General features: G+C 38.9%; 1 protein-coding gene across 3 annotated transcripts in view; it reads right to left on the bottom strand.

Annotated features, from left to right (window-relative positions):
• Positions 1–15,519, bottom strand: part of LOC113024643 (voltage-dependent T-type calcium channel subunit alpha-1I-like) — a 264,807-nt gene that overhangs the window by 149,822 nt on the left and 99,466 nt on the right. For all 3 annotated transcript variants that reach the window (XM_026171859.1, XM_026171860.1, XM_026171858.1), the window contains exons 3-4: positions 3,688–3,799; positions 44–177 (exon numbers count right to left, since the gene is read on the bottom strand). In XM_026171859.1, coding sequence (XP_026027644.1) covers positions 44–177; positions 3,688–3,799 — 246 coding nt within the window. The remainder of the gene's footprint in view (positions 1–43; positions 178–3,687; positions 3,800–15,519) is intronic.

The raw sequence follows: 15,519 nt of genomic DNA, 5'->3' as shown, positions 1-15,519 counted from the left end.
ATGTGGAAAGAGGAGTCAGATAAATGGAACAGAAGGTCCTCACCCTGCCATGACGATAAAGAAATCCAGCCTGTTCCACGTGTCCCCGAGGTAACAGCGTCGACCAAAGATCCCCAGAGCGATCATTTTTACAACCATCTCCATAGCAAAGAAGATGTAGATGAACGCATCGAAGGCCTGACAGAAAAGAAACAGAGATACGAGGTGTTAATAAGGGAAAACATAAGGAAAAACGTCATTTCTGGCTGCTTTTGGCAGCAGGAATGATGAATCATTGTTGGGATGGAAACAAAAAGATCACAGAGAGAGACGTCTGTTAAATTTAGCGTGCAAAAGTGAAACTAACTGACTTTAATCATCGTTTGAACTCATAATTCTTTTTTTTTTTGCCTGTTTTTTTAAGTTTCATGGAAACGGTGACCAGGAGAATCGTCATTTCTTTATAGGTTTAACACTGAAAAACGGATTACATTAAATAAACAATGCATGTGTGTGAAAAGGCCTTGCATCTCATAGACAAGCAGATGCAAATGTACACACACACACACACACACACATGCACGGATAAATAAATAAAACCACTTGGCAAATGCCTGTTTAGTTTTCATTTATGTTGGAAGTGATAGCAGAGCTGTACATTTTAATTTTTTCAGAAATCCCTCAGTCAGAACATGGTATATCATGTTTAGGTGGAAACTAGCGAGCTAACTTCCTGCTAACTTCTAACTCTGCTAAATTTAATAGATTCTGTTTTCATGGATGTTAAACTTATTTGTTACACCTGGTGAAGCAGCAACTCTGATCATTTTATTAAAGATGAAAGAATTTAGGCAGTTTTTAACTCACAGTGTGCAGTGTTCGTTTGACTTTGAGACCTGAACAGACGGAGTTTAGGACCCAGATCACTCCGCGAGTCTCCTGACTACAGTAGCCGTAATGCTCCCACAATCCATCAAGCGGTGCAGCTTCTTGCTTACCAAAGTCACACTAAAACATGTTTTGACAGATGTTTGAGCGCCGTGTACCACATAAAATCGGTTCGAGGTCAGCAAGCACAACCAGAATTCATACATAAGGCGCACTGTCGTTTTTTGAGAAAATTTAAGGATCTTAAGTGCGCCTTATAGTGTGGAAAATACAGTATATCAACACTACATGTAGAAAAATTGAAGTTAAGGTTCCAACTAGATTTATTTTGACACAAATTATAAACACAGTTTTTAGATCCTCTGAGTGGCCGTAGGCCCTTTTAGGCTTTATGTCTACAATTGAATAAACTCATCTATTCATTTTGTGCTAAATGATTTATCACTTCTTCTACAATCCTCCATTAATTGGTTCCAGGTCCATAACTTTTACCATAACAGGCAGTAAAACTCAATATCAATGAATTTTGTTGTATTTTGGTTTGCTTTAGCAACAGCTCTAAAGATCCATTATACAGTACATATTTCCTCTAAATGTAACATGCCTAATGTACAAGCACAAATTTAACAGATTTCCTGATGAATGAGACAGACTGTTTGTCTGCACACAGTAAGATGATGTTGTGTGTGAAAAGCAAACTGATGGCAGCAAAGACGCTTCTTCCATGACATCATCCAAATGCCGTCAAGCTCAAATCAACAGGTTTCCTTAAAAGGTGAAGTAATGGAAAACAATTATTCTGCGCAGTAATCAGAGGTAAGCCTCACGTCGAAATCCTCACACCTCACATAGCTTTTATCAAGCATCTAATAAAAAAAGAAAAGAAAAACACACTTAAACAAATCCAAGAATTCAGCTCGTCGATGCTGTTGTGTGCAAAAAGCCTAGATTAGCTGGAGCTCCTTTCTGTTCATACTGGGGGATTAGAGACAAACTGACACGCTCAGTGTTGCCTGTAATTTGATTTTCAGAGCGACGTACTGCAAGCGACGTGATCCAAATCTGAACCATTAAGGTGGATCTTTGTTTCCTGACTTGTTTGCTGCTGAAAACATGCATCCTATTTAGTGCAGGTATGCCAGACCAGCTTACTAATGAGGAGTGGTCAGACTTTCCAACCTTGACCTTTGCTGGAAAGATGGATGTGGTGCTACCTTCGGTAATGTTTGCTAACCCAAGGGAGACTTTAGCAAATGGTGAAAAGCACTTATGTCTCGTGCCATTTCTGCAACTCTCTAAAACATCTGACTTTATTTTTTCATTCCCCTCCCCGAACCCCCAGTGTAGAAGTTTGCTATGTCACACCTCTGTCTTTCTAAATGGAGGGACAGTAACTGCGTGTGTAAAAACTGCAGATAGTCAGATTAACAGCAACAGCATTTTGTCTCTATCCTGAGTGAAGACGACTTTGATGCTGCATGAGTAAATCCCCATTTTCCTCGTCCACACTTAAACGCAAAAACGGAGTTTTTAAAAATCTCCATTTTCAGTGATCGATAACGCCGTTTACGTGTGGATGAAAGGCCCAAACAAATAGAAAAATCTGCGTTTTCAAAAAATTCCAAAGAGAGGAGGGGTAGCTCAACACTTTTGCACAACAATGGACTTGCACTCATCCATCATCCAACAATGCCTGCTAGTGGCCACCTAAGCCTCCAAAGGTCTCTCAGCCCACATTTGTTAGAGCTTATAGATTTCGCTGCTGAGCCAGCATGGAGATCATGTTATTGAACACTAGATTTTCTGAGAGCAGCGTATTGACTGTGGGGCTGTAGCCCACTAAATCCATGCTCATACTGAATAGGGTCTATAGATACTTGGAGGAGAAATTCTATTAGATCCAACTCAACAACCCCCCCACCCCCCCACAGACACTTGAATCAATCTACTGTGTGCGTCTACGTTTGCTGCTATGCTATATGATGTGTGCAGTGCCTCGTGTGCATTGCGTGTGATTCAGCAAGCTCTTTGCCCCGGCAGACGGAAGGCATATGCGCGCAGGCTCTAGCACAGATGTTATACCCACTCGAGCCACCTTTGACATAAGTGAGAAGAGATTCGGTGTCCTGCCAAATGATAAGTGAAGCTGCAGAGGTGCCATACATGACAGAGTCATGCTCGCTGCAGCATAAAGACCGCAAGCTAGCAGTGAGTCAGTGCAAGCAGGTACAGTGCCCAGCATGGGGGGAAGAAGAGCATGATGGGCAAATGAGGTAAGGTTGGGATAAAGCTGAGTTTGGATGTATCAGTGTGTGTTTCTATCTTCTTTTCTGCAATATGACCGTGCGATTCGAATCAAATATACAGAACATAAACCAGTCTAACTGGTCCCTTTGACTTTTAGGACCCTTTAAAGAGGTCCCTCAACACCTGTAGCTCATACATCACTTTAAAAGGAATATTTATGTTATCAGAGGGATTTTCCTGGCTCAGAATGGACCTCATGAGAGAGACTATGCATCTAAACACAACTCGTCTCCAAGCAGCAAAAGAAAAGAGTCTGTATTGCTTTACTTAACAGACGTCTATGGGATCAAACATATTTTTATCAGAACCACATGTTCATGTGTCCATAGGAAGTAGAATTCATATGAAATGATTGCATAAAAACAAAATAGCACACACACACACACACACACACACACACACACACACACACACACACAAGGCACTGTTAAGAGCACACATACAGTTTCCTTTGAGACTATATGGGATGTTGCTACAAGCTAGGGGTGGATTTCGTGCACGTTTGCGTTGTACCTGTAGTATCTGGCATCGGTCTGAGGAGCAGTCGATGTTCTCACAGGGCTGGTACATTCCCAGGGTAACACAGTTCAAAAGGATCACCATCATACTCACACGTTCGAACCATGTAGAGACACATCTGGTTAAGGAGAACTCACAAAGGGAAAGCCAAGACTTTATGTTCCGGTGAAGGGAAAATGGGTCATTCGTACTTTAAACAAAAGAAACTCTATGAAGACACCTCATTTAAAAAATGATGAGAGAATAGAAACAAATAACAAAAGTAACCCTTTCTGCTAACTCAGTTCTCCAGCTACTAACCTCTTAACTCCAAGTGTGTCATGTACATACATGACTTTTTTTTACTTTTACATGTGTGATTCCCCCCCCCCCCCCCCCCCCCTAAAAAAACACAAATAAATTGCAGAATAAATCTTTAACCAACAAATTGTCCAGAAAAGCCAAACATTTTTTAAAATGCCAAAAGGTTTAATAAACACTCCGTTTAAAAAAATTGATTTTTCCGGCAATCATTTCACGGTTCGGGCTTTAAATGGCTAATAGCATGTTCAGATTCTGACTGGAAAGGAGGTATATGGTCTAAACTGAACAAGAGCTTTATTGTCAATACAACAGTTTACAGCGTAATAAAAATGCTGCTTCACCCAAGCACCCCTTGGTGTAATCATAAGAATATAAAAAACATATCTTTATGTGATTTATGATTTAAAACTAGGAATTACAAATAAATAATGTGCTAAATTTCGGTAAAATTAAGGGATAAAATGGTACTAATTACTAACTATACAATGCTATGAAATACTATAATGTTAACTGTACAATAACTGTACAATAAACAAAGACAGGACAGAAACAATACAAAATGTATAGTGCAGTAGGTATTGAATACCAGGTTCAAGTTTTTGTAAGGATATTGTAGACGAGACAGGACGAAGACGTGCAAGATGCAAAATGTGCAAATATAGTATAATTTATAATTCAGTCCATCTTCTGCTACAGAACAGCAGTCAATTCCTACCATAGTGTTTTTAGTGTTTCTTTTTTTTTAAGCAACACTCTTATATCTGCAGATTGCTTTTATATTCTATGATGGGTTCTCAGAGTCAGCATTATTTTTTATAACTGCTATGAAAACTATGGCAATAACAGAAGAAGAAGAAAATCCAATTTTAAAAACCTGCCATAGTTTTCTTTGATCGCTCCATAAAAGTTAATCCTCACTGACACAGGAGACTGCGGTAGTATTAGAAAGTGTAATGCGCGATATCTATGACATACTCTATGAAAAATGCACTTTTCTTATTTAACTTCATCACTCTGCTGACACTCACTTATGCACCCCAAAGCCATCTAAATCATCAAGACAAATGAGATGCATCAGATGCTGCAGAGACATTTCATAGAACTGAACGGCACCATCTACTGTCTGCCAGCAAGATGCTGGAGCCCTACTGTTTCAGTGGTTTCTAATAGGAAAATCCTCTATGACGTGAGTAATCAAAATCCTGCATAGCAAATGTCAGAAAATGTGTGACGATGCTGAATATTGTGAGTGAACCAAAACCTGAACAACACTTGTTCTGAGAAAAGTTAAATGGAGCAGACTGAAGAGGAAAAATCAAACAGTATTGGCAAAGAAAGAGCAAGAGGAAGTGATTCAAAATTCATTCACCATGTGTTCGTGGAGGGAATGCAATGCTCAGCTAACAAGTATGAGAAGGACGATGTGCTGTAATAGCCCAGGAGGTCCAATCCCTCCTGGAGGCTATACAGAACAGGAAGCTGAAACACTCCCCGAGCAGCTTGACATACACAGTCAGCAGGACAGGTGCAGCTTCAGCAAGACACACAGAGAGTCTCCTGAAAACATTAACTTCTCAACACGCTCGTCTTGGCCCTGCCTGAACCTTCCCACAAGAAGATGGACCACTTTAGATATCGCAGGATGGATAAAGATAGGCTTTGAGTGGGCAAAGCACATGCATACACATAAACACAAAGACAGAGAGCCACACACAAACACCCACTTCTCCAAACACATATGAGCGGAAAGCCGCACACATATGCACGTGCAAAATAACCAACAGGTTCAAACACATAACACTCAAATCACCCGCCCACACTTTAGCACAGATTCATGTACACACACACACACTTGGGCACATTAGGTTTCACATTAAATCAAACATTAAGTCAATACGCGTCAGCTGACAGGGATCATGTAAAGAGAAATTTTCACCGCAGGGTGGCATGTTTATTATCGACATCCAACAGGCTAACAGCTGCAAAGCAGACATGACACATGGTTAAGAGGAAAGATCTGTCATAGACCATCAAATGCATGGATCAATTAACTGCATGACAGCTTTTTAAACAGTTACACAGAAAAAATGATATTTAAATAACTGTATGCAAAGTTCTGAGTATTATATGCATAGCCAGGGTTGAAAGCAACAACAGCGTAACAAATAGGCACTTAACATGTGCATGTGTCATTTTTACATTGTTAATATGGAAAAAAATAGAAACATTTGAAATTATACGTTCCAACATGATGGCAAGTATTACATACAAACTTTGTACTGTGTCTACCAATTAGAATGGCACAGTGATAGGTTAGGTCTTTTGTGATTCAATCACTCTTTATGCACTACTTGCTTGAAAACACATAAAAAATACTTGATGATCTTCACAGTGTATGTGGATGTTTGACATTTTCTCAATTTTCATAAATCAAACACATACTCCCGTATTAACTGAAATATTTTCTTTGATCGTTTTGAAGATAATCTAATTTAATCCTTCTCTTCTTACAATTTAACAAATATAACAAATATAATGAGATTATTGTGAAAAGTCAAAGGGATTTAAAAAAACAAACTTCATCCTTTTACAATTTTTTTTCAACAATAGATTTCACATTTTTAACTGGAAATCCATCCATCCATCCTTGAAATTCCAGGTCATTGCAGGGTAAACAGAGACGACTTGTTAAGTATTGATTTTAGAATTCTGATTACTTCTGAACATGAACTAATAATTATATCTCTGATTAATGGACCCTCTGTGTTTTCTTATTCCATTTACTTTTTTCCTTTTTCTGTATAGAGCTTTGCAACTTTTGCTGTATGATGATCAGTATGATAACAGCATCAATACGCTTAACATGTAGGCAGCGTGTGTAGGGGAGAGCAGTGTGTCAGGAGTTATGGGATGAATTATTATCAATTTTCAAATTCTGAACACATTTTAATGACCAGTAAATCACTGTGATGAGTTAACACAGCAAAACACACCTTTCAGCTTTTCCTGTGTTTTGACATCTGGAATTTAACACAACTCTGTGAGCTGCATCCTGAAGTTAGACGACAGATTAATACAGAAATAAAGTATTAATCCTATCACGATCCAATAATAATATCAGCGTTGGTATTGATGCTATTGATATTTGGATCAATATAATTGATGAGGTGTAGCAAAATCAATTGGAAATGCAGTAACGGAACAAATAATCCAGTTATATCACCATTCTACAAGCGCACGCACACGCACACGCACACATACAGAGACACACACACACACACACTTTTACCACTTCAGCTTTTTGTGTAGCTAGCCCTTCCTAATGAGGACAGAGATATCATCCTCAGGTGTCACTGAGCCTATGTGAGAACCTCCAGGCAGTGTCTGTGAATCCACCCCCTAAAACACGAATGCCTTTCCAGGCATAGCTGGACAAAATTGCAGGTCAGCATTTCTTCTTTCCTCGCACTAAGTAATGATGACAGCTTTTGGACTAATACTATTAGGATTATCCTGGGGTCATTTTCACTCCTAAATGCATTCTTTAGCGTGTTGCTGGAGTGCCCAGCTTTCCAGTTACCTTCTAATTCACTCCGCCTATACATGAGCTGCCTTTAACAATGTGCAAGTGTCTGTCTATCTCTCGCCACTTCTGAAAAATGAGTCAATTAGTGTAGGTGCCTTGGAGGAGGCTCCATCTTTTTTTACTCTCTCACACAGACATGCACACGCACCTCACATCAACACTGGAAGGAAAATGAGGTGAAATTCAAAGCGCAAAGCTCTATTACAGACCGGGTGCTCGAAGATTAACTCTGAAATAGTTTCATAGAACTCTTTCACCTTCTGAATTTTTTAACCTTCATATTTTTTTTTGTTCTCCAGGAGTAATTGTAAAGTAGCGTCTGCTGTTTTCAGCACGGTCTGCTTCGCATTCATCCAGCGGCTGTCACTCACTAGTAGAAGCTCCTTATAACACCTTCAGTAATTCAATGCAGGTCACTAAACAGCACCATTAAAAGATCTGGAGGTACAATTACACAGCACAATTATGTGCACTGTACAGTAGGTGATTACACTAACATGCTTACCCAGTGCTTGTCAACTGACTGGCTCGAAGACAGGGATGGGCGATATATTGAATATTCTCCGTGTGGTTAAATATAACACTAATGGTTAAACAGGTTATTTAAACATATTGCAATATATATTGCGCATCGTGATATCGCAAAAACTAAAAAAAACAAACAAAAGTGAAATAGAATTTTCCTCATATGGCCCGGCCCTACTTGAAGATGCTTTCATGTTTACTGTTAAAAGGATGGAAACGTTTAAGCCTATAAATTACAGGCATCCTTGATCAGTTCATTTTGAAACACTTGCAAAATAGTCCTTCTGAGACTGACTGATTAAATCGACTGTCTTCAGCTCCTTAAACCTTTTTACATTCTTCCAGCCTCACAGAGTACATCATACAGCCAGGAGGAAACAAATCTAAGATTCTTTTAAAAGGCCAGATAAAAATGCAGTGGCACTGGAGACCACTACCGAGAAGATTTGGATGTGCCAAAAGCATCAGCGTGACAGAGCTGGAAAGAGCTTAGAGGCTGAAAGTGTGCGGCAGCGGGGGATAAATGAATTCTTAATACCTCACTGCATGGCGTCACTCTGTCTACCCATTCCTCAGTGTCTCTCTGCCTTCTCTCTCTCTTGCTTTCCTCCCTTGTTTTTATTGTTCCCAAAGAGACACGCAGGAGGCAAACGACCTCTGGTTTCCATGGAAACCAATCGACTATCAAATGAAGTAAACTGGCACAAAAGGATGGAGAGAAACGGGGAAATAAAGAGGAGAAAGAGGTGGGTTTATGGGGAGGTTATTTCATTTTGTAACTTGGTGTCTTTAAGCTGGTTTTCTTTCATATGCTGGAAACATCACTTTCCACATAAAATGTTCTGCCTCATTAAAAAAGCTTCAATACAGAACGATTGTGCTTTAAAACAGAGGCGTGATATTTAGATTCATGGAAAAACTGACACTAAACAAGAATCTCTGGAGGTTCTGGAGGTGTGAAGTTTAAAATAGTGGATTAGTTCAACAACTTCTGAGAAACAGAGCGGCGATATAGTTACGTGACGCTGCGTGAAGGACAGTATGTTCATCATTAATATATTCACAACAATAGCACAGATCTTATTTTTGAATGTCAGAAAAGTTTGTTTTAGTCTATCTTCACATATTCCACTGTGTACTATTAAGCCCTGAACAATGCACACAACAGAGTTGCAAAAAGCTTGCTGTAACTTTAAGTCCTGTAACTAGACAGTCATGCAAAACTGTGGGAGTTCTCCTTAGCCATTTCTCACTAAAGCCAAACAGGTGCTGACAGGTTGGTAAAAGTTAATTTGTCATGAAATCCCGTCCACACAGGTCTACATTCCCGCAGATTAAGATAATCCCAGTAATAAAGACGAAGACTCCCACCAACTTCACAGGATCCCGCCCCCATGCTACAGTATGACTAATATTTAATTTCATTCGCAGCGAGAAAGTTGAGAATATTTCAGAAAAGTAAGAAGTAATTGCTTTAAATGAACTAAATTAAACTAACTTAGTTCATAATAGTTTTTTTAAGACATTTCAGAACTGTACTGTGGTGAAATAAACTCTTCAAACCATTCGATGGTATTAGAAAATGCACAACAGATGTTTTTTTTCTCTTTTTTAAATCTTTTATTCTAGATTGATATCACCTCCTGATTTTTTTTATTAAAAAAAGTCTGATATCTGCCAAGTTGTTTAGTAGCAGTGTTGGTCAAGTTACTTGAAAAAAGTAATCAGTAACTAATTACTGATTACTTCCCCCAAAAAGTAATCCCGTTACTTTACTGATTACTTATTTTCAAAAGTAATTAATTACTTAGTTACTTAGTTACTTTTTAAAAACACGATTTACAACCTGAAGAGGTGATAAAGCGATAGATCTTTCAGCCCAATTCTACTTTTTCTACATAATCCATCATACAAAATGTAATAAAATGGAAAAGTCTCTTTTTTAACTTGTTTTATTAGTTTTAATCTTTTAACTTTATGCATCAAGCAAAAATTAAATTATATGCAACATTCTCTGACTTGAATAAATTAGTTTAACATTTAAACCTATTTTCTGCACATTCCAGCACATAAAATAAAATATTTTTTGTTTTTACACTCAGTCTTTCAAATAGATGCAAGTAAAACACAGCAGAAAATAAATAAAGTCAAAGACTCAGCGGTCCTGTTGCTCTATTTTCACCTGTAAAGCAGGACTGCGGTAGGCGGAGGTTTACCCTGGTGCAGGTGTGCTGCGGTCAGTGGAAGAATCCGCGACTTTCTCTGTGAGTTTCCCATTACGTCGTTGCGCACTCGGTGCTTGCTTGGAAGTTTAGGGTTTTTTTTCGCTGTAAAAAGAAGTTTTCTTCCCACGCACAATGGACGCTAATGTTTTTGTCACTTTTTATGGAATCAAACTCAAAGTAAGGTCAGTACTTCCACGCTTTAAACGCTGCACGCTCATACTCTCTCCCACAATCGATATGTGATCCATTGTTGATCTGCAGACAGCTGTTGTCACTAACGGCGCACTCGCTTACGTCACTGTCGTGAGACATTCTCGCAAAAAAAAAAAAATCACGGTTTTAGTAACGCAGTAACGCAGCGTTCCTACGGGAAAGTAACGGTAATCTAATTACCGTTTTTGCAATAATAATCCCTTACTCGTTACTTGAAAAAAGTAATCAGATTACGCGTTACGCGTTACTGTAACGCGTTAACGCGTTACTGCCCATCTCTGTTTAGTAGGCTCAAAAAGGGAAATCCTGTTGCTTAAAATGCTTATGTAATGCAAACTGTGCTGCTCTCATCACATTTGGGATACAGTTCAGTTCAATTCAATTTTATTTATATTAGTACACCCCCGCAAGATTTCTCAGTCTCAGTTGTTTTTTTACTTTAGAACCTCACTAATAATTGCTTGCAGTAAACCAGCAATTTCACAGGAACCGTAACTATTCTCTGCAATTTTTTTAAAGGAAAGCACAGCTTGGGATGGTGAAATATCCCTGTACTCAGAGGTCACGGTTTGAAAGCAACCAATCCAAGAGCACATCATGAAAGTTTGCTGCGCATAGCTATGTTTAGTGTTTTCCTGAGTGTTGTCATTGATTTTCATTTTGTTCTTCTTAAAGCCCTAAGACATATTTTTTTTAAAAAAAGTTAAAACTATAAAAATGGGCATTTATAGGTTCTTTTTTCACCTCATCTAAAATGTATGTTTTTTCAGAATTCGCGGGCACTCTGAGGAAGGTAACCCCCCGGGGTCAACTGTAGCGCTAAAACACAATAACTGTCAACCTACAATAATACAGAGAAACCCCAACAATCAGACCTCCTGTTAGCATGCACTTGGTGACAGTGGGAAGGAAAAACTGTCTTTTAACAAGAAACCTCCAACAAATCCAGGCTTAGGGAGGGGTAGCCATATGCAATGCTACAGTAAGTGGTGAGGGGAGAAAAACAGGACAAAAGACAACGGAGCTATAGACTGGAAAAAAAAGTAATGATTTAAAGCAGAAAGTGTGTAAACACTAGGTGTTTATAGAGCACATACAGAACAGCCACTTATTCTACAACTGTAGAAACATTTTCACAAGCTTGTTTGTGGCTCTTTTGTTCCTAGTTTTACATCTCACCTTTTCATTCACTCACTCACTCTCCGCATCCCTTCCTCCTTTTACTCTCCACATGTGCTCCTCTTTCACTGCATAATATTCACAGACATTGGCAGGTCTCTTCTTTCCTGGAATTTTCCATCTGGGGTTCCTCGATCTAGTACAGCTGGCTGGAAAGAGGAAGAACAAAGTGTGTTTGTGTGTGATGGTATATCAGTGTGTGTGCTGGACAGCAGTAAATGTCATGGGATATCACATGGTAATGCTTCACAGCATCTCATGTCAGCTTCTCTTTTCCTTCAGCTGTCAGGTCAGAGGAGTGAGCGTTTCCACACAGAAACATAGACACATAAAGGCACAATATTTACTAATCAGTTAATTCAGTGAAGCTCTTATTGCTCATTAACATTCTGCCCTGTGGCCAGAGAGACTGAATCAGTGATATAGTGAATGACATGGTGGATTCATGATGCCTTGATAAAAGAATAAAGAGATCCTGATTCATTCTATTAAACACAACACTGTGTAAGCTGAAAGCAAGTTGCAGATATGACAACAGGTACCTAATGTCTCACAAAGCATTGTATTCACTACTTTTGTCAGACTTGGAATCTTATCTGGATTCAGCGCATGCTGTTTCAATGACTTCGCCACCCCATCCACTTGTAGACTCTGGGGGATACGTACTTATTACTGTGAAACCTTTATATATGATGAGATTGGAACTTGGATGACAAACAGTTATTGTATTATGTTGCTGTAAACATAATATTTCAGTGAGATGTCTGACTAAGGTGTGATATACGAGCTGTTCATGCCAACACACAGCACTGATTCTGCCCGTACCTTCTGTCGATTATAGGTTTGAATTTTTAAGTATTCATGACAAGAGTAGATCTGTACAGTTTTGAACGTTAATAGTTCAGGAGGCTACTATTTGTTCATGTGGGTTGTTTTTTTTTGCATTGCTTCAGTAAGCTTTGAAATAGAATGATTCACATACTGTGAATCAGTGAATCACAGCTGAGACAACCACCCTGTGGGACAAATGGGAGATCCCCAACTAAAAACTATGGATTCTGTTGGTGACTATGGTTATTACATTTACCGAGTTTACGTAAAAGCATCAGTCAGGCAGGACTGACAGGTTAAGAAGCCCCTCCTCCAAAATCAACACCTTCAAGTTCCACTGAAATTAACAGCTGTCCATATAGACAAGCCAAATGCCTTCAGAAGAAAGGTTTTATGGTCAGACAAGAGAAAGATTGAGCTGTGTGGTGATGGTAGAATCATGCGTTTTACTAGTGATAAATTCACAAAGTGAATGGAATAATGAAGAAGAAGGACTTCCTCTAAATTCTTCATCTTTAAGTCAAATCAACAGCTACATGTTTGAAAATAACTAACAACTGGGTTCCAGGAGCCAGTTGATGACCATCACACATAAACCTGGCTGTAGAAATGATAAAGCAGGCTAACATTAAGCTTCGGAAAGTGGCTTTCCCAAAGCCAGGACCTCAACCCTATTGTGCCGAGAAGAGAGGTCAAACACCCAGCCAAGAGTATGCTAGAAGCTTGATGGCTATGAATGCAATCTGATCAAGGTGCAACTTGTTAAGGAACATTTAACCAATTATTTTTGGTACTTTTTTAAAGTGATTAACGATGTTTGCTGTACAGTCATTCCACCCTGGAAAAAGCATCAAAATTCTCATTATATAATTATGAAGTATATAATAAAAAAATTAAAAATACGTGATAAGTAATAGAACATTGCTGGAATTATTGAAGGTTACATGGTAAACCCTAAGAGTACGAAATCATATTACTCCAAGTAATTGATATTGCTGAATTATCATGCATTTGTAAGTGTCATAACTTTCTCCTTTCATCTCTAGCTCAGTGGGAGCTGAGAAAATAGAAACTGTTTTCTTCCAAATTAGGAGTAACCTTTGTGAGGCCAACTTTCTTCTACTAACAGACCGATAAAAAGATTAAAAGAAGTATACTTGAACTTTACACCTTCAGAAATATCTGACTTCTCTTTCTGTCTGTGCCTCCCACTTTTTTCCCTCCCCTCTGTCCAATGCACAGCTGCCATACGATTCCTTAAGATAAGCTCTGCCCTGTTGCTGTGGCAACCAGCGCCTACAAAAATATTAGGAACCCTCTGTTGTGTGCGTATATTTGCATGTCGTGTGTGGGTTTGTGCGTATGCGTTTATATCATGAATAACACGATCTCTGGCCAATTAAATCCTTGTTCCATTATTTGACATCTTAATTGAGGATCCAAAGTTTGTTAATGGAAGTCTAAGTTAGTTGCATTTCATCTGACAAGACTACGGTTTGGCTTAATGAGGTGTTATCAGTCTTGCTTGTGTGAGAAGATACCACTTAAGACTGAACACACTTTATATGACAGGTCTAAAACTTTGTCCACACAGAATCTATAGTGTGGCAAAATTGTCAGTCTACTGTGAGTCATTTAGCTGGAAAGGGGTGGAGGTCAATAAACTTCAGCAGTATGGAGGACTGATTGGATGGAGAGAGACAGGTGAAGTTCTACTGGTTTTTAACAGCTGCCAGCTAATGTATCGTTCTGCAGCGATGGCCAGATATGGGGAATGGAAGCAACAAGAAAATACTCAGTGTACAGTTACAGTTAGAAGCCTGCTTGTAAAACAGGGAGACACAAACAAGCACACACAGTTTCTGACTGGGACCATGCGGTGGGATTTTCTGTGCTTTCCTTTTTGTTCCTCCTCCCATCCACTCTTTCTTCTGGTGTAGTATGATGGTAATATGATATGGGTGTTAAGTGTGTAGGTAGGTTTCCTCTTCTGCCCACAACCACTGTTGCATGCTATTTCCGTCCTCCAGTGTTGCCAGGCTTGTGTAACTAATGGGAAAAAAATCTGACCCTCAACTACGTAATGCAACTACTGATTGAGCTAAAAATACTGGAGATGTCTACCAGTTAAAGGAAATAACAGACACACACTCTCTCATAGCGAATGTGAAATGAACAGAGAACAGTAGCAAGGCTGGTATACTTTCTACCAAGTAACTCAGCACGGCTAGTTCACTAAAATCAGGATATCAATAAAATATTAAAAATATGAAACAATTCCCCAATTTTTGTTATTAAATTGTTGAAACTTTGATTGATCAAATCAAATCACTTTTATTGTCACATCACATGTGCTGGCACACTGGTACAGGACATGTGAGTGATATTCTTGTGTGCAAGCTTCAAAAGCAACAGAGGTGTGCAAAACACAAGAAACATAAGAACAAAGCAAAATATAAGAATAGGAATGTGAGATTTCTAAGAATAAATAGATATATATACAAATATAAGAATGTATGCGCATTACTGAATATGTGGCTGAATAATGGCATTACGGGTTTAGCAAAGTGGCATGCAGTGACTTTGAAGTGTTTTAAGTTTTGAGTTGATGACATCACTGTTTAAAAGGACAAATAAGACCAGAATAAAAATACTGTTTTTCCTGTCTTTTATACGTGCCGACAGCCTCCTGCAGGTTACTGCACTCTATGTGGTGTCGTATGGTATTAACATATTTGCTGGGCAAACCAAGGGTTGTTGGTTCAATTCCAGGTAGAGACACACACTCACTTTGGAGTTGTCTCAGAGATGGCATACAGGGTAAAACACTGGCAAATGAAACACTTGCTATGGCGACCCTTCAGGCAAGGGAGAAGCCAGAAGTATCTTTAGCTGATGGCTATGAGTGCTTAAAGAATTTGTTTTTAGGATTAATACTTTAGCAAAAGCAGTAATAAAACATTA

This window comes from Astatotilapia calliptera, chromosome 6 (assembly GCF_900246225.1).
Source record: "Astatotilapia calliptera chromosome 6, fAstCal1.2, whole genome shotgun sequence".
In the NCBI taxonomy this organism is placed as follows: Eukaryota; Metazoa; Chordata; class Actinopteri; order Cichliformes; family Cichlidae; genus Astatotilapia; species Astatotilapia calliptera.
Note: the sequence above shows the minus strand (reverse complement) of the source record. Positions and strands in the feature narration are given on the sequence as shown.